Source organism: Protomyctophum parallelum (assembly GCF_964188405.1).
Source record: "Protomyctophum parallelum genome assembly, chromosome: 23".
Lineage (NCBI taxonomy): Eukaryota > Metazoa > Chordata > Actinopteri > Myctophiformes > Myctophidae > Protomyctophum > Protomyctophum parallelum.
Genome location: NC_139715.1, coordinates 27,112,030 through 27,136,321, shown reverse-complemented (window position 1 = coordinate 27,136,321; position 24,292 = coordinate 27,112,030). Strand labels below are relative to the sequence as shown.

Below are 24,292 nucleotides of genomic sequence, written 5' to 3'. Positions count from 1 at the left end.
ATCTGGGTTTCCATAAACTCCTGTCTAACTCACAGAAACGTCGTAATGATGATATAAGGCTTTGGACATCAGAGTACCGTCCCCGAGGAGGGACATGTGGACATAAAGACTCATACATAGTCTGGATTTTCGGTGGTTAGGTACTGACCACCGAACTACAACATGACGTCACGAGCCGCGGTGAAGACCAAACCACCGCCACCGCTCCAGCCCCTTCTCTCTGTTTTTACTCACCACCGCTCAAAGTTATTTCAGCTCCGGTGGTCAGCTCACCACCGGAGCGGTGGTCAGCTCACCACCGGAGCGGTGGTCACCTCACCACCGGAGCGGTGGTCACCTCACCACCGAAAATCCAGACTATGAATAGGCCTCAAGAGTACCGTCCCCGAGGAGTGACATGTGGATACAGGGACTGAAGTTCAACTCCCTCCTGGATGGAGTCCACTCTCATGGCGCGCTACGACGACGGGGCTCAGGCGGCGTGTGCCAGCCGCTTCCCGGGGGTGAGGCGGGTCAGCATGGCGGTCACTAACTCCGGGAGGTCGTACTCGTGCTTCCAGCCCCAATCCTGACGCGCCGCACTGTCCTCCAATGCCATTGGCCAACTGTCCGCTAGAGTAGGGAGGGAGGGAGAGAGAGAGAGAGAGAAATCAAGTCAAAATATTAGTTTTCTTTTAATCACACTTCACTTCATCTCTAGCAAGTAGGGATGTTAATCGCTAATCGATTAATCGCCGTTAAGAAATGAATCAATTAAACGTAACAGTTAATAATTAATCGAAATGTCTGCGGTTCTATCATTGGGTGGTTTTCTGTGCCGTCTGCCCCCCCCCCCCCCTTCCGCAGTCACAGAAACGTCTCTGCTTTTCCTTGTGATGTGACAGACAAGCCAGTGATGTGACAGACATGTGATGTGACAGACATGTGATGTGACAAACAAGCCAGTGATGTGACAGACATGTGATGTGACAGACATGTGATGTGACAGACAAGCCAGTGATGTGACAGACATGTGATGTGACAGACATGTGATGTGACAGACAAGCCAGTGATGTGACAGACATGTGATGTGACAGACATGTGACCATGACTATAGAATCAACCTGGGGACCACCATCCTGACTATAGAATCAACCTGGGGACCACCACCCTGACTATAGAATCAACCTGGGGACCACCACCCTGACTGAGAATCAACCTGGGGACCACCACCCTGACTATAGAATCAACCTGGGGACCACCACCCTGACTATAGAATCAACCTGGGGACCACCACCCTGACTATAGAATCAACCTGGGGACCACCACCCTGACTGAGAATCAACCTGGGGACCACCACCCTGACTATAGAATCAACCTGGGGACCACCACCCTGACTGAGAATCAACCTGGGGACCACCACCCTGACTGAGAATCAACCTGGGGACCACCACCCTGACTATAGAATCAACCTGGGGACCACCACCCTGACTATAGAATCAACCTGGGGACCACCACCCTGACTATAGAATCAACCTGGGGACCACCACCCTGACTGAGAATCAACCTGGGGACCACCACCCTGACTGAGAATCAACCTGGGGACCACCACCCTGACTATAGAATCAACCTGGGGACCACCACCCTGACTGAGAATCAACCTGGGGACCACCACCCTGACTATAGAATCAACCTGGGGACAACCACCCTGACTATAGAATCAACCTGGGGACCACCACCCTGACTGAGAATCAACCTGGGGACCACCACCCTGACTGAGAATCAACCTGGGGACCACCACCCTGACTATAGAATCAACCTGGGGACCACCACCCTGACTATAGAATCAACCTGGGGACCGCCACCCTAAAGTCCACCCACCTATGGCCTGTCGTACGGGCTCTGCGTTGTAGGTGATCCTGAAGTCGGGCAGCGCCTTCTGCATCTCCTGGGCGAGCTGCTGTGGCGTGAAGCTCATGGCGTGGATGTTGTACGTGCGGCTTCTCAGCGCCTCCGCCGGAGCCTCCAGCACCTCCAGGGTGGCCCTCAGACAGTCATCTGTAGGGAGGGGAGAGGGGAGAGGGGAGAGGGGAGAGGGGAGAGGGGAGAGGGGAGAGGGGAGAGGGGGGAGGGGAGAGGGGAGGGCGAGAGGAAGGTGAGGTTCAGGTTCAGGTTTATTTGTCATGTGTATAGATACAGAGTATAAATACAATGAAATTTATTTTGCTCAGAGCACTCTCAGTCTTACATACACAGGACATAAACAAACATCTATAGTGCAAGAAAAAGACAAAAAAAAAAATACAGTTCAAGGTCAGCTGTTCAGCAGCCTGACTGCCTGGGGGTATAAACGGTTACCGAGACGGGTGGTGCGAGATTTGATGCTCTGGTAGCGTTTTTTGGAAGGGAGTGGTTTGAACAGGGTATTTGCGGGGTGGCTGGTGTCTTCCATGATGTTGTGGGCTTTTTCCATACAACGAGTGGTGTAGATGTTATGGAGACTGGGTAATTCTGTGCTGCCGATGATTTTAGCTGCTGTTTTAGGTGAGGGGTGAGGGGAGGGCGAGGTGAGGGGTGAGGGGAGAGGCGAGGGGAGGGGTGAGGGGAGAGGGGAGAGGGGAGGGCAAGGGCAAGAGGGCAAGAGGTGCAGAGGAAGGGGAGAAGAGGAGCACCAGTGGAGCAACAAAAGGGGCGAAGGTGGGCGGAGAGGATGAAGAAAACATGGAGACATGAGAGAATGGGGATGATGCAGATTGTTTATTTCATTTTTTTATTGTTGATTTTTATTTTATTTTCTACCGAGCTTGCAGGGAGGAAAGCATAAAGCAGAGGTTCCCAACCACCAGACGCGTGACGCCTACCCCCACCCCCCTGTGTGTGTGTGTGTGTGTGTGTGTGTGTGTGTGTGTGTGTACTCTTACCTATGTACATCATTGGGAGACGTGTGTCACTGCGCAGGTTGCATTCAAACTGACCCGTCTTCGCGGCTGCATGGAAGATCTGGACTGCATAGTCTGGCGGAATGAGGGAAAGATCTGGACTGGGCAAGGGCTTTATCCACATTTTTCATACAGCCCATAAGTCTTTGCGTTTGTGTGTGCATAAGTTCCTCTTTCTCTTGCTGTGTTGCCAGTTTTGCAAGAGAAACAAGTGGCCAGGTCTATGAAAACAAGCACAAATGAAAATAGCTGATCTACAAGCTCACAGCGACACATTGTGAGGTTGTACATCCGTTATTTAAAAACACATTGAGAATAAATCGAAATATTTTAATTAAAAAAAAGGCACAAAATATGTTCAGATGGATGTCCGTGGACAATTACATAGTATTCATTTGGGTTTCCTTGTTGTGAAGAAATGTGGAAGCAAGCCCAAATAAGCAACTACCGTAATTTCCGGACTATAAGCCGCGGCTTTTTACCCATGATTTGAACCCTGCGGCTTATACAACGGTGCGGCTAATCTATGGATTTTTTCAGCTAACGCAGAGCCATCTCAGGCTCTGAGCTAACGTAGCTGAGGCTTATAGTCCGGTGCGGCTTATAGTCCGGTGCGGCTTGTATATGGGATTTTTCCTAAATTTGGCTGGTGCAGCTTATATTCAGGTGCGGCTTATAGTCCGGAAATTTAGAATCAAGCCCAAAAAAACTTTGAAAGCCAATGTTAGCCAATTAGGATGGAATATGAAAAATCGGACAGATCCGTCTTGAACACATGGCTATAGAGATAGTGTGTAACGATTTGCGGGATTTTTGGACAGAATCTGGAGGAGTAATATAAAAAAAAATGTTTTTCAAAAGTCGGCCTCTATAACAGGCCTATTTGGGGCAGAGGTTCATCGTTGGCATCCAGGAATGCAAAATTTGGCATCGACCGGGTTAACGGTGCCAGAGATTAGCTGGTAACGGACGGACGGACGCGCACGCGCGCACACACACACACACTGGTGGAGACAATAAAACGGAGCAGAAATTATATACCATTGGGCATATAGAAAAGAACTGAAAAAAGGTAAAAGAGAAAAAGGATTAATAATACGAAGCTTGCGAGGCTGTTCAGTCAGTCAACCTCAAGGGAGTTCATGCCATGCTCAAAGGTGCATACTATACTCAAAGGGTTAACATGCTGCATTACTATGTGGGCGTATAAGTGTGTGCAAGTCTCACACGTCATTCGCCGATGCGGCAGTCAGCTGACCAATCGGGCAGGCTACTTAAGCTCACTAGACTCCATGCTCTTCCTGCCTTCCTCTGCTCATGGTTCCCGGTTGTATGTGATGTTTTCTCCCAGCACCACCGGTGGGCTCTGCTATTTATGCTCCCCATGGGGGGGTTATTGTATATCTATCTCTCTGCTCTTTATGTTTTATGATGTTGCTTAATCGTGCCGAGCAGGGAGAAATCCAGCAGAGCCGAACGCCAAGTCAAATATCATATGCACACTTGTTACTCATTCTTGCAATACATATTGGTCAATCTATTCGTGAGTTGTGTGACTGAATTATAATTTTAAGATATTTTTGCAGCTTTTTTTGCCTTTATAGAGCACCAAAGGGCGCCAGTCCACAGGATTGTGTACTTTTTATTTGCATTGAAATCCCCATTTTTAGATCTCTTCATATAAGAACTGTGTTTGAAAAATAAACCGATCATCCCGGCCTTTTCACTCATATGGATATGAAGCATCGACTGAAGGTGGAAATGTACAAATATACCCAAAGAGTAACACAATAAGCACTAGAAACGAGTCGAACAACCCAGAGACTACATTTCCGGGTAGGCGGGGTGGCTGCAGCTGCCCGTCGCACACCATAAACTGACATGTTAAGTACGTTTTATTTTAATTTTCTCATTGATATTTAATGTTTCGTTGTTAGTACGAGTCGAGTATGAGCTGAGCTTACATCAACGAGGAATCTCAGGAACGCAATGTGTTGACAGCTGCGCGTGACATTATATTAGCAGCGACATTGCTTTCATATGTAGTTTCAAGGCTTTTGCAGGCCAAATTAATTCCATTTTCTCCAGAAACTGGCTGTATCAAATATGAATGGACATCATTAACGACGCACAGCCACTCCCCTGACAGAAAGGCCGGAATGATCGGTTTATTTTTTGAGTTCTTGACAGTTGAACTTGAGAAAGCCCGGACGGGAATTAGAATTATATTGTGTGCGGACATTCCACTTTTTTCTTCATTCGAGCACTTTTTGGATCCAGCAGCACCGTATTTAAAAATCACACCCGTGTGAACTGAGTGGTGCAACCCCCCCCCCCCCCCTTCCCACACACCTCTCTCTCTCTCATTAGCAGGCAACAGTGCAGCACTATCCCTCTCTCTGTTTCTGGCACAACAGCGCCCCTACTGGTACTCATAGTCATATACTGGTGCTCATTAACCAACAGACACACATAGGTGAACACAGGCATAGGTGGTGAACACGGACATTGCTGTTCCTTGGGAGTGGTTGCACCATCAGCACTGGAAGGGGGGTGCGGAGGGTGCTCCAGCACCCCCTGCTGGTGGAGAGGAGCATTTTTTGACATGTCTATCAGAGTGTGCTGAATGCAGAATGCACAGCGAGTGAGTTGACAGATAGACACAACATGACGAGACAGCAAAAACCTATTGTAGTTTTACTTTCACCTGCACCAGGTTTAAAGAAATCTAACCCAAACAACAACACAATAAGAGTCACATACTGTTATTATAACTATAGTTATAACTATAACTATTATAACTAGATCCCAAATAAGTCATTATTATCGCTGTGCTCGGCCGTGATTTCCCTCCCACCCTTCAGCCCCCCTGGGTTGCACCACTCAAAAACTGGGATGTGCATATGGAGAGGAAATTAACCAGTTAAGTGCTTACCAGTGGTGCCTCCACCGGGCTGGGAGTCTGCAGAAATGATGCCGGGGTACCTGAGACAGCGGAAGTCCAGCCCATACCTGTGGTGGTAGTACTGGGAGAGAGACAACAGGACTTAAACCATTTTGACCCGAGATGAGATTCTAAAAATGTCTTCTACAACCCGACAGTTTTCTGAAAAAGCTATGTTTCTATGTCAGTCGTTCTTCGATTTTTCAAAAATAGCAGACCTACAAGCTCATAGCGTGCCACCGAGAGCTTGTAGGTCTGCTATTTTTCAATAGCTATAGCATAACATAATGCTAACACCAAAATGGGTTAAACACAAAAGAGCAGGGAACATAGTAGGTTCCCCCTATAGGGATGAACAATGAATCACTCATCTTATCAGTATAGGCCTGAATCGCTCATCTTATCAGTATAGGCCAATGTTGGCCTTAAAAATGCGGTATCGAACCGAAATAACCATAATCTGTTTCAGCCGATATTTTATTTTATAATAACTAAAAAGCCTTTTATTATGATGATGAAGGCTGCAGATTCAATAAGAGTTTTGGAATAAAGAAGCATTGCTTTCTCAAATTCTGTGTCTACAGTTTGAACTTGTTTGAACTAGTTTTGATACAGATTATTCAACATCTCGAAAATCGATAATCGACCATAACAGCAATATTGACATCGGTATTGACCACACCCCCCCAAGCGTTAATACCACAATAAATGTAGATAAAATGTCTTAACATGAATAGCTTTAGTCATCATAGCTTAGTTTTCATTTTGTTTCCATGTAGTTTTCGTCCGTGAAAAAAGGCAGTCGACGAAGTCTTAGTTTTAGTCGACGAAATCAACACTGTAAAGTATAGGTGTAAGAGCCATTTATTTTCTGTTCATTTTATTTCTATGTTTTTTGATGACGTCATTCCAAGGGCTTGGTCAAGGCCAAGGTTGGCCAGGTTACTTAATGAGACCTGATTGAATGCTCTGTTGTTGTCCTGATGTGAAGGCAGACACAGGCTGTTGATTTATATGGTTTTTACATCCTTTTTTTGCTTTATTTAATACAGTGAATAAATATCAATTTCGATACTTAAACTCCATTTTAGGCGGGAACCCCTTTTGGTGTTAGCATTACGTTATGCTTTAGCCATTTAAAAATAGCAGATCTACAAGCTCATAGCGCGCCACTCGGTGGCGCGCTACGAGCTTGTAGGTCTGCTATTTTCTTTTGTAATCGAAGAACAACTGACATAGAAACATAGCTTTTTCAGAAAACTGTCATTTTCAAACAGACATTTTTAAAATCTGATCTCAGGTCAGAATGGGTTAAGTCAACGCTTGGACATCACACCAGTCTTTTTTATCACACGTCATGACTAGACCCTCGGCGTCGGGCAACCAGTAGCCCAAAGTTTAGGACTTTGACGCTACAATAGGAGTGGTGCTGGTGGCGTGACAACACGTATACAGTAATAAAACAGTAAATCAACACTGTACAGTATAGGAGTGTTGTTTTTGTCAGCAAATTTCTATTTTAGTTTTAGTCATAGTCTCTTGAATAGTTTTCAATTGGTTTTAGTCACATTTTAGTCACCTGGAATGTTCTAGTGTTTAGTCTAGTTTTAGTCGACTAAATGTCATACGATTTTAGTCGACTAAATCTACAGTTGATTTAGTCGACTAAAATGTGTTTTGACAGGCCTTGATGTCGTTGTAATGACATATTTTACACTTTGGTTGCATGCTGAAAATAGCAGATATACAATCTCACAACGCGTCGCGCTGCGACGCGTTGTGAGATTGTATATCTGCTATTTTCAGCATGCAACCCAGCATAAAACTGGATCTCTTGTCCACTAGTCCCTTACTAACATTTTAGTCTAGTTTTTATTTGTTGACGAAATTGTCAGTATATTTAGTCTTAGTTTTAGTCATCATAGATTCGTTTTTATTTTGTTTTAGTCAGTGAAAAAAGGTAGTCGACGAACATTTTTCGTCTTAGTTTTAGTCGACGAAAACAACACTGGTGTCAACATGCATGTGGCTCGCCGCAGGAACACTGAACAGATGCGTGTCGACTCATGAATAAATCAGGGAACATTTCCATGATGTGCAGCTTTTTGGAAAGTGTCCAGCGTTCAATATGCTTCGGATAACGAGCGAGTTGTTCTTTTACAGTCCAATTGCATAGTGGGAATGGGATGGAACAAGACAAAGCCATGCTGTGCCAAAGAAAGGATCACACTGCACGCTAGCTTTGAAATATGCATGAATGTTCATTCGTTATATTGGCACTCAGATCTCAATTCCAAGGTTCAGACATTCGTATTTTGTTAGTTTTTGTTCATTTTTTTTATCCCACGATTTTGCAACCCATTTTTTTTCCACCCAGTGTCAATTATCTAATGTAATCCAATTCCTGGGCACTATACTTCCTCTGCCAACCTGGGGAGGGCAGCGGACTGACCTCATGCTTCCTTCTATGCATGAGGAGTCCACGCTGCTTCTTTTCACCCGACAGGGCCGGCCGGACGTAGCGTGTGGAAGGAACACGTTATTCCAAACAGTTCCTTTCCCCTCCATCAGGTGCCCCGGCTGGCCAGGGGGAGGTAGTTTAGAGACCAGGATTACTGCATGTTTTTTGTGAGGGTATACCTACCCTAGGGGACACGGGGAGAACATACAAACTCCACACAGAAAGGCCTTTCCGCTTGACGAGAGCACAGAAACAACTCTTCTCATATGGTCTGATTACAGCGAAAAAACTAATTTTGACACACTGGAAGAAGGAGGAGGCTCCTGCATTTAAGCACTGGTTAAATGAAATGACTAGTACGCTTCATCTTGAGAGAATAAGGTATTTCCTGAGAAACAGGGAGAGCCAGTTTGATAAGGTTTGGCTGCCCCTTGTCCATTACCTGAGTAGAAACAATTAATAGACAGGATACCATTGATATGGTTGACTGTACGTCATTTTTTCCCAGATTTTTTCCATGAGCTTTCTATCATCTTATTATATAGTATGCAGTGTCACTGAGCAGTATGGGTGGGAGAGGGCTAAATTAACATTGATTTTACGATTTAACTTGGGGTGCCATTAAATGCCATTAAATGGAGGTCCGTCCGTACCGTAATGCATGTCAAACTGGGGGTCCTTGAAATTAAACAGGTTGAGAATCTCTACTAGAGCTGTAAAGATATTTTCTTATGGGGGGTCCCTGGCATATTAGTGTCAATGTGGGTGTCCTTGGCATAACTAGGTTTGGGAACCCCTGGCCTACTGCATACATCATGATGCACGTCCCACTGGGAGGAGACCCCCGGGGGCAGACCAAGGCGCAGTTGGCGGAAACACATCGACTCACTGGCCTTGGAACGTCTCAGAGTCCCCCCCAGGAGGGAAGTCTGGAGCTCTCTGGTGGAGCTGTTGCCCCCGCGACCCGACTACGGACAAGCGGTTGAAGATGGATGGATGGAAACAGACTGGCGACTCACTCTGCTTTAGTGATGATACGGAAGTGATCTGATCACGGAGCGGCAAGTGGAAAACGGGAGGTTAAGTGTAATGCATTCGTTATGTAGACCTGAGGACGATTCGACATAACAAATGCCTTCTAAATCAGTCAGACAGTTTTCTGAAAAACCCATGTTTCTATACGTCAGTGGTTCTATTTCATGTCAAGGTCCCCGAAAATGATCTGTATTTGGTTTGTATTCAGGGACCCCCCAGAAGCAAAGATTGAAAACGTTCCCTCTGAAAGAAAAATATATATATATATATATATATATATATATATATATATATATATATATATATATATATATATTCAGAAGATTTGCAACACGTTTTCAAGATTCTTCAAAAATAGCAGACCTACAAGCTCGTAGTGCGGCACTCGGTGCCGCGCTATGAGCTTGTAGATCAAAATGTTGTGTTATTGAAAACAAGCACTTCCAAACTCTGACACTTAAAATAATCAAATGCAGGACATTTCTTGACAGAAAGTAGCTCATAACGTTTCTATGGTGGATTTTTATGAAACAAAAACTTGCAGATAGAAAGAGGATCATTCAAGCTTTTCGTACAGCTGCAATGTTGGTGAGTTTAACATTGTTTAATGCAATCAGACAGGACTTTTCTGATTGGATGAATGGGCTGTCAAGGCCAGAAAGTAGTTTTTTGCCACTCAGTGGGCGTTCCCGGATAACTTCCAGGTACGATGATGTCACATGCATACCCATTACCCTCTATAGCTAAAGTATAACACAAAGCTTAAAAAACACCAAAAGGGGTTCCCGTACAGAACGAGTTAAAGGTATATTCAGTGATTTCACTCAAAAAACCTTAGGTTTCGTTTTTGGCTGTGGGACCCAGCCTTTCGTCCAATCAGGATAGAGAGTCAAAAACGAAACCTAAGGTTTTTTGACCCCCAGGGGTTAACTGGGGACAGGGAGGAACTCCTTATATGGCCAGCACACTCTATAGTAGGGAGGATTATCAAAACAAAACAAAAAAATAAGTGATATTTGAATTAAGTGAAATCACTGAATATACCTTTAAGTGTAATGTACAGGATATACGATTTCTGTCCAAAGGAGTTCAGAAGGTAGAATTAATAACTTAACGTCACACTATCGATCGTTTCCCTTTCAAACATGCTTGGGCTTGATTAAAAAAAAGAATAACTACCCCGGCTTTTGTGTTTTTAAAGTTTCTAGTTCACAAGTTCAAACTTCAAAGACCGAAATATAAAAACAACAACAATGACCCTGTCGAGAACTTTTCTACAAAGAAGTTTGCCTTTCGGGCCAGCCCTTGCAGCAACGTATTTCATGTTCTTGTGTTTGTCTATGTAGGCTGCGCACGTGCGCGTGCGTGTGTGTGTGTGTGTGCATGCGTGCATCTCACCTCACCCATCAGCTCGGCGTGGACTTTGGAGACGCCGTAGATGGTGCGAGGCCTCTGCACGCACAGCTCCGGAGCGGGGTCCTTGGGCGACGAGGGCCCGAAGGCCCCGATGGTGCTGGGCACAAACACGCGCAGGCCGTGCTCGGTGGATATGTCCAATATGTTGTGGAGGCCTGCGGAGAGAACGAGGTCGTCACCGTGTGTTTTTTGATTGATTGATTGATTGATTGAAATATGTATTAACAGTTTGCAGAATTACAGTACATTTCAAGCACAAACTCAATACAAAGACTGTTAACTTGTGAGTGGACGACCCAATTAAGCATTACACTTGTTTGCAAGAGGGTCCGCCATGTTCAATTCATCAAAACATTTAGAGATGTACAAATAGACACTTCTATATAGTTAAAGAACAGAACAGGAATTCATCATAAAGGAAGCAAAAAGGGAAAAGAAACATATACAGTGAGGGGAAAAAAGAGGGGGGGGGGGGGGGATTCAGATTTTACGGGGGCCAGTTTCGAATCCAGCCGTCCGTATAGCCCTTATATGCCCTTTGAGAGCGGTTTTGAAGGAGTCAAGGGATTCACATATTTTGATGACTGTTGGTAGGGCGTTCCACATTTTGGTGGCATAGGAGCGAAAATAATTTAGTCCCTTGTTTGTGCCGAATCTGGGTGTGCGTGTGTGTGTGTGTGTGTGTGTGTGTGCGCGTGCGTGCGTGTGCGTGCGTTGTGTGTACCTGTGATGTTGACCTCCTTGGCCAGCGACACGTTGCTCTCTCCCACAGCGGACAGGATGGCCGAGTAGTGGACCAGCCAGCTGATGTTGTTGTTCACCACGATCTCCCTCAGGTTCTTGTAGTCCAGGATGTCAGAGTAGATGAATGGACCTGCAGGGGAGAGACCAAGGGGGCCAGTGAGGCGCCACAACGTTGAAGCGCTGGGCCCCTAGTGGTAAGAGGAAGGACTGCAGGCGGACCCGTGGATTCATGACGAGGAAACCCCCCGTGCAGCAGTTGGGCTTTAACATTGAGCGCTCGGTTGCACTTCCGCATTTGGGCACCAAAATGTGGGTGCCCAAATGCTGAATCGGCGAAAAAAGGCGGAAGTAGACGGTCACTTCCGGGTGCTTCAAAACGCCACTGGGCAACTTCCACTGACATGAATAGCGGGGGGGGGGGGGGGGGGAGCTTCGCGCCAGATCAGTCTCTATCCTTTTAATACTCTATGGGGGAGACGGACAGACACGTGTGAAAACACACACATTTGCATAGCGAGGTTACAGTGTTGTTAGTCTAGTTTTAGTCAACTAAAATATCATAAGATTTTAGTCGACTAAATCTACAGTTGATTTAGTCGACTAAAATGTATTTTGGTGGGCCTTAATGCCATCGTTTAATGACTGTTTTTACACTTGCTGAAAATAGCCGATCTCACAACGCGTCGCAGCGTGACTTATACTGGATCTCTTGTCCACTAGTCCATTTTAGTCTAGTTTTTAGTTATTATTATTATTATTATTATACGCAAACTACAAGCTCATACGAGCATGTAGATCTGCTATTTTTGAAAAGCCATGAAAAGGTGTGCAATTCTTGGAATATATATTCTTTCACCACAATCATTTTGAACTCATATCTTTGCTTCTGGGGGAGGGGGGGGGGTGGGGTCCTGGAACAACATATTTTCAGATGGGGGTCGGCGGCCAGTTACATATATTTTTGGGGGTCCTTGACATGAAAATGTTTGAGAACGACTGACAAGAGACATGATGGGTTATTCAGAAAACTGTCAGGAAGGCATTTGTAGAATCGTCCTCAGGTCTAAATGGGTTAAACCAGAAACCTAACACGTTAGCTCTAGCTAGTTTGCCTACTTCTCTTAATTAGTAATAGTATAATCTATATCTTACATAGCCGGCGATAGAGCGTCGCAGTCCCTCCCCCTTTCAGAACAACGAGTGGCCCAGGAAATGAAAACCCAATGCATTTTCCCATAGGCAGTTTTTATTTAATTTATTTAAAGACCTTTTAAGCGTCGTACGAAGCCAGCTCTTGTCGTGACAAATCATGACAACACACACAATTTTTCGGGCCAAACAAAGAATTAGAAAGTAGAAAAAAACGGCAGGTTACAACACTTTTTTTGTTGTTTTTCTTCTTTGTAATTATTTTGTTTGGTCCAAAATATTGTGTGTGTTGTCATGATTTGTCACGACAAGAGTTGGCTTCGTACGACGCTTAAAAGGTCTTTAAATAAATTAAATAAAAACTGCCTATGGGAAAATGCATTGGGTTTTCATTTCCTTGGCCACTCGTTGTTCTGAAAGGGGGAGGGACTGCAACGCTCTATAGTGTGTATATACCGGTATATATATAATCTAAGAGAGCGTCAATATTAAGGATTTTAAAAGCGACCTTCTCTGGTATTCTGCTGTGTTGGAAATAACAAGGATATACTAATGAGGCGAACATCTAAAATGATCAGATGTTAGTGGGATTTAGGTTTAAAATGCAGTATTGATCACCATGTATTATTCCCGGTGTCTATCCATCCGTAGAAAACATGCGGGTTACAGTTTAAAAAGGAGAAGCGCTTCACCTGTCCATTGAGCTAATACAATTTACAATGATTAACATGGATTCCACCGTGTAGTTGAAGTTACAATGCTGAAAATTTGATAAACAGACTAAAAAATAAAAAGATAGATAGATAGATAGATAGATAGATAGATAGATAGATAACACAGTAACATATAGCTATCGTGAGCCCATTATCGTGTATCATTTTGTGTAATGGTGATACCCCTACCACGCACTTACCGCTGTGAAACACATCATTTGAGGGCTTCCGGATGTCAGACAGAATCACATTGTTTTTTCCAAACCGTCTCCTGGGGATGAAACATGAGCACAACACTTTATGAGAATGGATCTACCCCACTCCGAAACTTTCCCAAGTTTTGTTACTTCAAATCTAGACAGCACACAAATAGACAATCGAGCTTGTAGGTCTGCTATTTTTGAAAAATCGTGAAAATGTGGCACAAATCTTTGAATATATATTCTTTCAGAGCGAACGGGGTGTCCCTGGAACAACATATTTTCAGATGGGGGTCGGTGGCCAAATACATATAATCTTGGGGGTCCTTGACATGAAAATGTTTGAGAACGACTGACATAGAAACATAGGTTTTTCAGAAAACTGTCATAATTTAGAAGACATTTGTAGAATCTTCCTCAGGTCGAAATGGGTCCAGCACACTCAACACACACACTTCGTACATGGACATTTGGTGAAGGTGGTTATGGAGGTGCTTACTGTACCTCAGCAACTTTGCGAGCCCCACCCCCAGCTGACCGAGTCCCCCTGGAACGGAGAAAGACAAAAAAGCATATAGGCCATCATGGAAACCACTATGAGGGCGGCGCGCGCCCCACTTCCAATGTTATCAGCCTATAATCAAGAATATGTCCGTCAGAAGCTTGGAATAGAGCCCACTATTAATGTGATAATCAGACATACTGGGAAACGCGGAAGTGAAAATATCGACGCGTTTAGGGAACGCTTGCTTTTTGTGACCGTGACCGTGACAGAGGCGCGCCTCTGGTGCCCTTGAGCCGAGCGTTGCGACGGCCACCAGAGCCGACTGGGTGCCGTTCGAGTTGCGTAAGTAAGTAGTAAGTAGCCTTGCCGAGCCATGAGGCCCATAGGGCAGGAGCCTATCTCCTGTTTCTGTAGCGTGAGGCAGCTTGATGTACAAGTACACCCCCTGGACATGACGCTAGTATATCGCAGGGACTTATACCCCCAATCCAACCCTTGATGCTGAGTGTCTAGCAGCGAGGCACTGGGTCCCATTTTTAGTCTTTGGTATGACCTGGCCGGGGATCGAACCCCGACCTCCCAGTCTCAGGGCGGACACTCTAACCACAAGGCCACTGAGCTGGTGTTCGAGTTGCGTACCGAATAGTAAATATTAGCCCCCCCCCCTACTTTTCCATGCCCCCGACATGTCTGCACCGTCCTGCCCGCGCTCCAAGTGACACAGCCGAACGAGCGCTATCGCTGAAAACAACGTCTGTGTGGCCGATATGGCAAATATTCCAACGTCTTGATAACGGTTGATAATGTGTATTTAATGCAGTGATAACATCTGTTGGCCTCAGTCATGACATATCAATGCCGACAGTGCTCAATGTATGACAGTAAAATGTAACCTCACGAAAGCCTAAAAAATATTTTTTTCCCCTAATTGACTATTAGTCAATGTATCTCAAAATAATTAGATAATAAGAGAACTAGAACCATTTCTCTTTAAATAATGATCCCGGGCCTCAATCAAGTTATTCATTATTTTGAGAAATTGCTTAATTTGTTTTTTTTTAGATACTAAATTGTATTTTGAGGAAATTTCTCAATGTAGTGACTTAACAGGAACATTTTTCTCACAACACGGTGCCACAATAAGGTGCAATCAGGGGGGCAGCCAGACAGATATTTCGTGAAGCCACTAAGGAAATCGGGAACTCCTGAAAGTTGTGGCGCTGTCATTGGGCCCAAAAAACCCCATAGCTCCATAGAGTACCATGTATTTGTGCCCAACTTCACCTAGACTGTATTACCTTAATAAACATGGTCATGAATACTTTCTGCTTCCAGTCACTAGTTTAAAGTCTCATTTCTCATGTCATAATATTCTTTTTGGAAAACTATGGTCCCATTTATTAAAATAATGACCACAAAGTCGTTTATGTTCTGAGGGGCGTGGCTACCGTTACAGTCTATGAACGGGAGCTACCCCCCGTTCAGTCAAAATAAAAACCAACAAAGAAGAAGGGGGGGAAGTCCCGCCTCGTTGTCTGAGCCAGCCAATGGCCAGCTGGGCCCAAACGGAGCCAGCCAATGGCCAGCTGGGCCCAAACGGAGCCAGCCAATGGCCAGCTGGGCCCAAACGGATCTACAAAGATGGCGACTTACAGTTCAAGGACTGACAGGCTTCATTTTACGTCCATATCTAAGACCCGGAGAACGCTTTGTCCATATTTTTTTACAGTCTATGGGTGCAATAGAGTTTACATAACAGACAGACAGACACACCCCAGATTACACAGAAAACGAAGAAGAACTATAGGTGAATTAACTATAATTATATAGGCAAAGCGGAGAGCGACGCACACACAGCCCCGATGTCGACACACCGCAAACAGAACGCACTGAAATGTCCCACCAGTGATGAGGACTTTGGGGTGATGATGATGATGATGATCCGTCTCCGTGCACGAAGAGGCGTAACTCCTCCTCTCAACGTCGGCAGAGGAGGCGCGACACCCGGAGGCGTCGACTACGCTACCGGACCTCAGGGCGCCGTACACGCCGCCGTCCCCACCACGCCCCCCGGCACGCCTCGCTGCACCGCGGAGCAACACTGCCACTGCCGCCGCCGACATCCTGAACACTCCCTGTTCAAAAGAAAAAATGATACAGATCAGAGATCAGATTCTAAAAATGTTCTTCTACATCCTGACAGTTTTCTGAAAAAGCTATGTTTCTGTGTCAAGTCGTTCTTCGATTTTTCAAAAATAGCAGACCTACAAGCTCGTAGCTGCTATTTTTCAATAGCTAAAGCATAGCATAATGCTAACACCAAAAGGGGTTCCCGCCCCAAAATGGGTTAAAGAGCACCGTTTATGCAAGACGTCTCGTATAGGCAGCAAAATATAAGGCAACTCAATCTTTGTGTTCATCTTTGTGTGACATTCAACATCATTGTGCAATACAAGGACAAATGGGGAGCTGAGCTGAGCTGAGCTGAGCGTGTGTGCGTGCGTGTTTATTACCGATTATTATGTGTCGAGCACTCGGCACTACTCCGCCAATAACACCCTTATCCACCTCAAGTGGGTGATAACGCTATCATTTTATGTTCTAATCTCACATCACTTTTTAGTGTACCCGATCTCAACTCTCAAAGTCACTTTGGCCGATGAGGCCAGGAAGGATATTATCCCATTTTGGGGCGGGAAGCCGGGAACCCCAATTGGTGTTAGCGTTATGTTATGCTTTAGCTATTGAAAAAGAGCAGATCTACAAGCTCATATAGCACGCCACCACACCGAGTGGCGCGCTATACGAGCTTGTAGGTCTGCTATTTTAGAAAATTTTAAGAACAACTTATAGAAACATAGCTTTTTCAGAAAACTGTCAGGATGTAGAAGACATTTTTAGAATCTGATCTCAGGTCAGAATGAAAACTGTCAGGATGTAGAAGACATTTTTAGAATCTGATCTCAGGTCAGATTGTGGACGACGTCTCCACTAGGCCTATTGTCTTTGTCACAGCCTCAGCCTGTGTTGTTACGGTTCAGCTTGTCCTTGAAGCAGCTATAGTATTATTATATAGTATTGTATATAGTATAGTATTATATATATATATAGTATTATAACTAACTATTGTCTGTGCACACTTTGGCAGAACTATAGACATGATCATGGCTTAACTTTCGCCTGTTTCACACACACACACACACACACACACACACACACACACACACACACACACACAGAGTGCCTGGGCAGTAAAACCCATCATGTCCAGTGCAGTGATGTCACCTGCCACAGCCACCTGATCTTAATTACTTTGAACAAGCCGCAGAGAGAGAGGCTGCTGACCGCCTCTAAGTCTAAATATAGAAGGGCTTTATTGCCGGCCCAGCCCAGAGTAGAGTATAGAGCACCGAAGTCCTGACGTAACTCGCTCATCCCTTCGATTCCCCTGGTTCGCGGAAGTAATTTCTCTATGGAGAATAACATGGGGTGATCTTAATATCGTCTACTATAAGCGTTGTGGTCCAAAAATAAACAAGCTGTCTTATTGGCGTTATTGTCAGGGAGGTGTCTCTGTATCGTTTGCAACAGTCAGTCACTCATATATGATACAGTCTGCTTCTAGCGAAAATCTAACTAATTCAGCAGCAGTAACATTAGCATTTTCTCTCAGTCAGTTAATTCTTCATATCCATATGAGTGAAGCGGCCGGGGTGACATGTTTATTTTTCAAACACAGTTGTTATATGAGGTGATCTAAAATCGCCTCAATGTGAATTTCAATGCAACTAAACAAATACATGAACCTGGGGACTGACGCCCTCTACTGAAAGTGACGTCAGACTTCGGTGCTCTATAGTAGACCACCTTGGCAATAGTACATAAATATGATGAGATTAACGTCAGTGCTTCCCAAACTATTTCATGTCAAGGACCCCCAGATTGACACCAATTAGCCCACGCCACGGACCCCCATTTGAAAAGATATGTCGTCGTCCCCCCACCCCCATAAGAGAAGATTTCTATGGCTCTGGCAGTGATTCTCAACTCGTTTCATTTCAAGGACCCCCACAGTTTGACATGCATTAGTCTATGGACCCCCATTTAATGACATTTCTATCTCTGGGACCCCCAAATGATATTGTAAAATCTATGTTAATTTAACTCTGAGAGTGTACGTGTCCATTTGGTTCCATTTGTACACTCAGTTGCAGACCCATAAGGGTCCTTTTGGGTCCCCTGGAACTTGGCAATACATTATGATGAGATCAACATAGCCATGGTTCACATGACGCTCGTATGACAGTCATATGTTTCAGCCTCAGGGCTAAGATTAACATGGCTAACCGTTAGCCAACATAAATTGCATGGTGTGCCATACATACATACTGCACTTCTTTAGCATTATAGCTAACTAAACGTTTACAAAAACCACTGCACGTTGGTCAATAAATAAAGCTCACGTGTGTGTGTGTGTGTGTGTGTGTGTGTGTGTGTGTGTGTGTGTGTGTGTGTGTGTGTGTGTGTGACAGTGTGATAACGACAGAAAGAAGAAGCTGCTAAGAGCAGATGCTGATAAGATAAGAGAAACACACACACACACACACACACACACACACACACACACACACACACACACACACACACACACACACACACACACACACACACACACACACACACACACACACACACACACACACACACACACACACACACACACACACACACACACACACACACACACACACACACACACACACACACACACACACTAGGCTAGCTAGGGCTAATATATCAGTATCACAGGAACTGGAAAACTGGAACTGAGCCAGTTGTCATGGGAGCTACTAGGTTTAAATTCAGCTAGCATGGCAGCATAGCCTACATATCTATCTATTGGCACGCTTGCATTACACACACACACACAAATAAAAAAATAAAACGACATGCCGGGTTCGTCCACTCACTTTACTATTTACCTTTTACTGGTGGACAGCTTTAAAATGCAGACTTTTATGATTCCCTCCTCTGTGTTTCTTGGAGACTCGTCTCATCCAGACAGAATGGAAGGCAGAGCAGAGCGGCGAGGCGAGCGGCGACGCGGCAGACCTGCAGCGTCACAGAGTTTGTTTGAAGTGAGTGACTCGCGTGACGCGTCACCGCGTGTCCCCGTAGGGGCGTGTCCCTCCCTCGTGCGCGTATGGCTCTAGTACACGCTGTGATTGGCCGACAGCCCAGAGGCTCGGTGGGGTTGGCCACGCCCCAGACTCCATAGAGTATGTATGTAATGGCTGGCTCTGGCCACGCCCTACAGACGCAGAAACACTCCTTGTTTGTAGCATAGACATATCATTGATTGTTATCTATATGGTTTGTAGCCCTCCCTTTGAGACACAGAGGTTCTCCTCATCAAACGTTTTATTAAATTCAGTGTGTGTGTGTGTGTGTGTGTGTGTGTGTGGGGGGGGGGGGGGGGGGGGGGGTATATAGAAGTGTATATTACTATCTTTGTACATTTCTTTTGTACTATTTTTGATGAATTGAACAATGTGGACCCTCTTGTAAACAAGTGGGGGTCGTCCACTCACAGTTGAGTTGTGCTTGAAATGTCCTGTTAAAATTCTGCAAACTGTTAATAAATATTTCAATCAATCAATCAATAAATCAGCGCCCATTATTTATTCTGCATTTGAGTCAAAGAAGACCATCATCCTATTTGATGAGGATTTAGCCTTGCAGACCCAAAACTTTTGTTATGGTAACTTTTGTTATGATCTACAAGCTCATAGCGCGCCACCGAGTGGCACGCTACGAGCTTGTAGGTCTGCTATTTTTGAAAAATCGTTTTTTCATAGCTTTTTCAGAAAACTGTCAGGATGTAGAAGACATTTTTAGAATCTGATCTCAGGTCAGAATGGGTTAAAGTAAGTATAGGCTAATAATAATAATAATAATAATAATAATAATAAATAAATAAAGCGAGACAGGTATACTTTACCATTGGAAAAATCAAATTAAAAAGTAGAATAACATTCATCAGAGATGTTGGCATGATTTAAGTTTTTCTAGTGCTGTGGATAAGTGCTAAGTGTATTTTCCATTAATGAGAGGATCCATTGTGAGACCTCAAGTTTATGGGGAGGTTTCCATTTTAGGACGAGCAGTTCTTTTGCAGCTGTCAGCCCTAAGAGCAGGAGTCTTCTACGTGGCATTGTCAATGTCAACCCAATCGCTGAATCATCATTCAACAGGAAAATATTAGGCAAGAGGGGAATTCTAGTTCCCATTACCTCAGATAGTACTTCTGAAACTCTAGACCAAAAACGACTGACATCTGGACACTCCCTCATTACAATTTGTATTTGTATAGTCCTGTTATGAGTGTCATAATCCCATAATCCCACCATCCTGGCTGGCATTCACACAAATAAAATAAACACTAAATTGATTTTCTCTTGAACCACTGAAGGAATTAAAGATACCAAGGGCCACAAATTGAAAACTATACTGGTCTAACTACATAGTGACTGACTGAAATATGCAAGTTGAAAGCATTCCTGGTACAGGGGGTTTGAAAATAAAAAGGATTGAAATGTCCATGTATATAAGAGACAATGATGTCCTTTTTAAAACTAGACATGCAGGGGGGAAGAAAGACATTATGAGGGCCGTGGATCAATGGTGTAAACTAAATATATTTACTCAAGCACTGTACTTATAAGTACACTTTTGAGGATTTTTCTTTTACAATTTTCAACACTTTTACTTCTACTCCACTCTCAGGGGCAAAATGTATTGTTGAATTAACACCCAGGACTTTGACAACACAAACACAAACCTCCAAACGCAGTTCCGCCTGCTGTACGCCTGCAGGGGCGAGTTGGTAAAGGGGCGAGTAGTTTGGTATTCGAAAATAGACCCCTGTTACAGAACAAACACTCTATAGCAGTGCAGTGGTTTCAACCAGTGGTCCTTGAGGGGGTTCCAGGTGGTCCCCAGCGAAATGGAGAGTTAATAACCAAATGGACACTTATTATATTCAAGAGCTTTTTGTTATTATATATCTTTAACTAATTTTACACTCTCAAGAGTGCATCTGCATTACTTTACAAGAAGTCTACATAATTAGAGAATGTAGAATTATTTTGATCGTTTGGCCTGTTCTCTCCTAATGGTACCAACATCAATACAGCATAGAATTGTGGACAAAATCTTATCCAACTACAAAATTCTTCAGTTTTGGGTCTGAGCGGCTAAATGTCATCAAATGGTTGATACCTGGCACCTGCAGTGCCAGGTATCGAGTCGGTCGGACCCACGGTTCCTCCAGAGTACAGAACCACCAGGTCAGGCTCTGCCAGTGGGCCTAATGAGGCCAACTCCTTTCACCTGGGACAGGCTCTGCCAGTGGGCCTAATGAGGCCAACTCCTTTCACCTGGGACAGGCTCTGCCAGTGGGCCTAATGAGGTCAACTCCTTTCACCTGGGACAGGCTCTGCCAGTGGGCCTAATGAGGTCAACTCCTTTCACCTGGGACAGGCTCTGCCAGTGGGCAATTTCCAGCCTCTGCCTAGCCTCGGTCCCAGGCTTACTTATCTGCGAAAAGAAAAGCCTGGTCACAACCTAAGGCAGAGAAGCTATCGGCGGTTGTATCCTCCGGAACAGCCGTCAAATGTATTTCCCCCGGATACGATATTTTCCAGACCAATCACAACACTTGTTTCATTCGCGGAGAATGTAAACTGATTTGTAAAGCATCAACGATTTCACTTCCGCTAAAATCCCGCAACTTCCGCTGATAGTCTTTTCAGCTTAGGTCTTGCCCAGGGTGGCCTCTGCCTCAGCCTCAGCCAATTGAGGCTCAACCAATCAGGCTCTGCCAGTGGGCCGAATTGATTGCCAAGTACACTTTTCAGTTTGCAGTCTCACACACACACACACACACACACACACACACACACACACAGGCACATACACATTACACAGATCTCCATGTGGGACACCGACTGACAGTTAGAACGGGTGCTATGACAATGTATATCATTAGGTTCCCAAGTTGCGACGAGCACGTACAGGTCTAGTTAATATTAATACTAATTAACTACCAACTGGATGTCACAGTTCGTCACATATGTCCTACAGTACGACGTTGCCTCTTGTCTCTCACTCTGCTCCCCCTGCACTGAGGTGAGCTGAACCTGGTGACCCCATAACCCCCCCCACACGCACAAACGCATGCACGCACACATGCACACACACACACACGCACACACACACACACACACACACACACACACACACACACACACACACACACACACACACACACACACACACACACACACACACACACACACACACACACACTAATGTTTCTCTTTCTCTGCTCTGCTATCCAGAAACCGCTCACACTCAACAGTCCTTCATCCACACAGCCAGGGTTGTCATGACAACAGAGAGGGTAATCTCCAGTGGACAGAGAGAGAGAGAGAGAGAGAGAGAGAGAGAGAGAGAGAGAAAGGAGATACAGTAGAGTGCAAGGAGAAAGTACATGTGCCATGCAGGAGGAAACACGTGCTTGTTAAACAACGTGTTTCTGAGATTGAAAGACAGAAAGAGTACAGAATGTACGGTGTATGTATGTATACAGCATGTGTATAATGGCAAACATTGGACTGTATGTAAAGGATAAATCCCCATGTTTCCGTCACTCTCGTCCTTTCTCTCATATTTTATTCCTTCCTTCCAATGTGTATAATCAATGCCTCTGTCTCTCTCTCTGTCTCTCTCTCTCTCTCTCTCTCTCTCTCTCTCTCTCTCTGTCTCTCTCTCTCTCTCTCTCTCTCTCTCACTATCTCTGTATCTGTCTCTCAGTCTCTCTGTCTCTGTCTCTGTCTCTCTCTCTCTCTCTCTCTCTCTCTCTCTCTCTCTCTCTCGCGCGCGTCACGTCCTCCCTCACATCTTGTGTTTCCTAGCCTTGACACATCAATCCCTCCTTCCTTTCTTCCTTCCTTCCTTCCTTCCTTCCTTCCTTCCTTCCTTCCTTCCTTCCTTCCTTCCTTCCTTCCTTCCTTCCTTCCTTTCCTGCCTCCTTCTCTTGTGTCCTCCACATGCCTCTAAACTACCCCCCCCCCTAGCTCCCTCAGTCTTGCATGCACAGCTCCTTATAGTTTGCATGCCCATGCCTTTGAACCCATTTTAATCACTTTTCCCTGCACACACACACACACACACACACACACGCACACACACATGATCTCTCCCTCTCCCTCTCCCCCCGCCCGACCGCCTGCATTGATATCCCATTCCCAGAAAGCAGGCAGCGCTCTCTCTCTCTCTCTCTCTCTCTCTCTCCCCTCTGGCTGTCCGTCCTGCGGGGATCCCTTTAGAGACACGTGTTGTGGGCGATTAGGCTGGCAGAGCCACGCGGGGCACCATGCCCACTGCACAGTGGGCATGGTGGCAGGGAATACCAGACCTCTCGCCCCTTTACCAACTCGCCCCACACATTTCTTCCATGTAGCCCATAATAATAACAATAATCTTTATTGTCCCAAAGGATATTCATCTTCACAGGTTTGTTCAATACCAACAACAAAAACAACACATAGTACAGAAAAACATAACACCAAGACAAACAAAAACATGAGTTCCCCACTGTGTACAGAACCATCCTATATCGGCGGGGCGGTTTGTTTAATGCCGTGATGGCTGAGGGGACAAAACTCCTACTGAAACGGACCTTTTTCCAGGGTAAGGTTCTGTATCTTTGTCCTGATGGCATGAGGTTGAATAAGCGATACAGGGGATGATCAGTGTCACGTGATATTGATAGTGCTAGCCGTGTGATGGCATTATTGTTCATATCAGAAAGTGTTGGTGTGGGAAGTCCGATAATCTTGGAAGCAATACGGGTAATACTGAAAAGTTTGTTTCTGTTAGGCATGGGTACTATGTTGTAAAAACATGCGTACAACAGAACAGGTTGAATAATGCTTTTGTACAGTAATAATAGAAGATGAGGAGCAACAGATAATGATCTTAACTTCCAGATTACATGAAGTCTTTGCTGGAAACGTGACTGGATATAATATGTTGATCAAACCCACGTCTATTGTCAAGGGTGAGTACAAGATATGTGAAACTGGCAACCTGTTCTACTGTCTTACCATTAATGAGGAGTGGGTTAAGTCCAGCGTGGGTT

General features: G+C 44.9%; 1 protein-coding gene across 2 annotated transcripts; it reads right to left on the bottom strand.

Annotated features, from left to right (window-relative positions):
* Positions 1-460: 460 nt before the first annotated feature.
* Positions 461-19,202, bottom strand: LOC310854059 (L-threonine 3-dehydrogenase, mitochondrial-like). Of its 2 annotated transcripts, none has more exons than XM_083758542.1 (10): positions 19,068-19,202; positions 15,989-16,220; positions 14,085-14,127; positions 13,581-13,651; positions 11,499-11,648; positions 10,757-10,929; positions 5,854-5,944; positions 2,901-2,993; positions 1,861-2,037; positions 461-612 (listed from the first exon to the last, which is right to left on the bottom strand). In XM_083758542.1, the coding sequence occupies exons 2-10, from the start codon at positions 16,206-16,208 to the stop codon at positions 473-475; spliced, it is 1,158 nt and encodes a 385-aa protein (XP_083614668.1). In that variant the 5' UTR covers positions 16,209-16,220; positions 19,068-19,202; the 3' UTR covers positions 461-472. The 2 variants fall into 2 exon arrangements, with proteins under 2 accessions (XP_083614668.1, XP_083614667.1); XM_083758541.1 differs by having other exon boundaries at positions 19,056-19,131.
* Positions 19,203-24,292: the final 5,090 nt, after the last annotated feature.

Coding starts and splice junctions, on each gene's coding strand:
- LOC310854059 (XM_083758542.1), bottom strand. CDS start 16,208: ATGTCGGCGGCGGCAGTGGCAGTGTTGCTCCGCGGTGCAGCGAGGCGT. Junction 2,038..2,900: donor TCTCCCAATGATGTACATAG/GTAAGAGTACAC, acceptor CCCTCCCTACAG/ATGACTGTCTGAGGGCCACC. Junction 613..1,860: donor GCCCGTACGACAGGCCATAG/GTGGGTGGACTT, acceptor TCCCTACTCTAG/CGGACAGTTGGCCAATGGCA.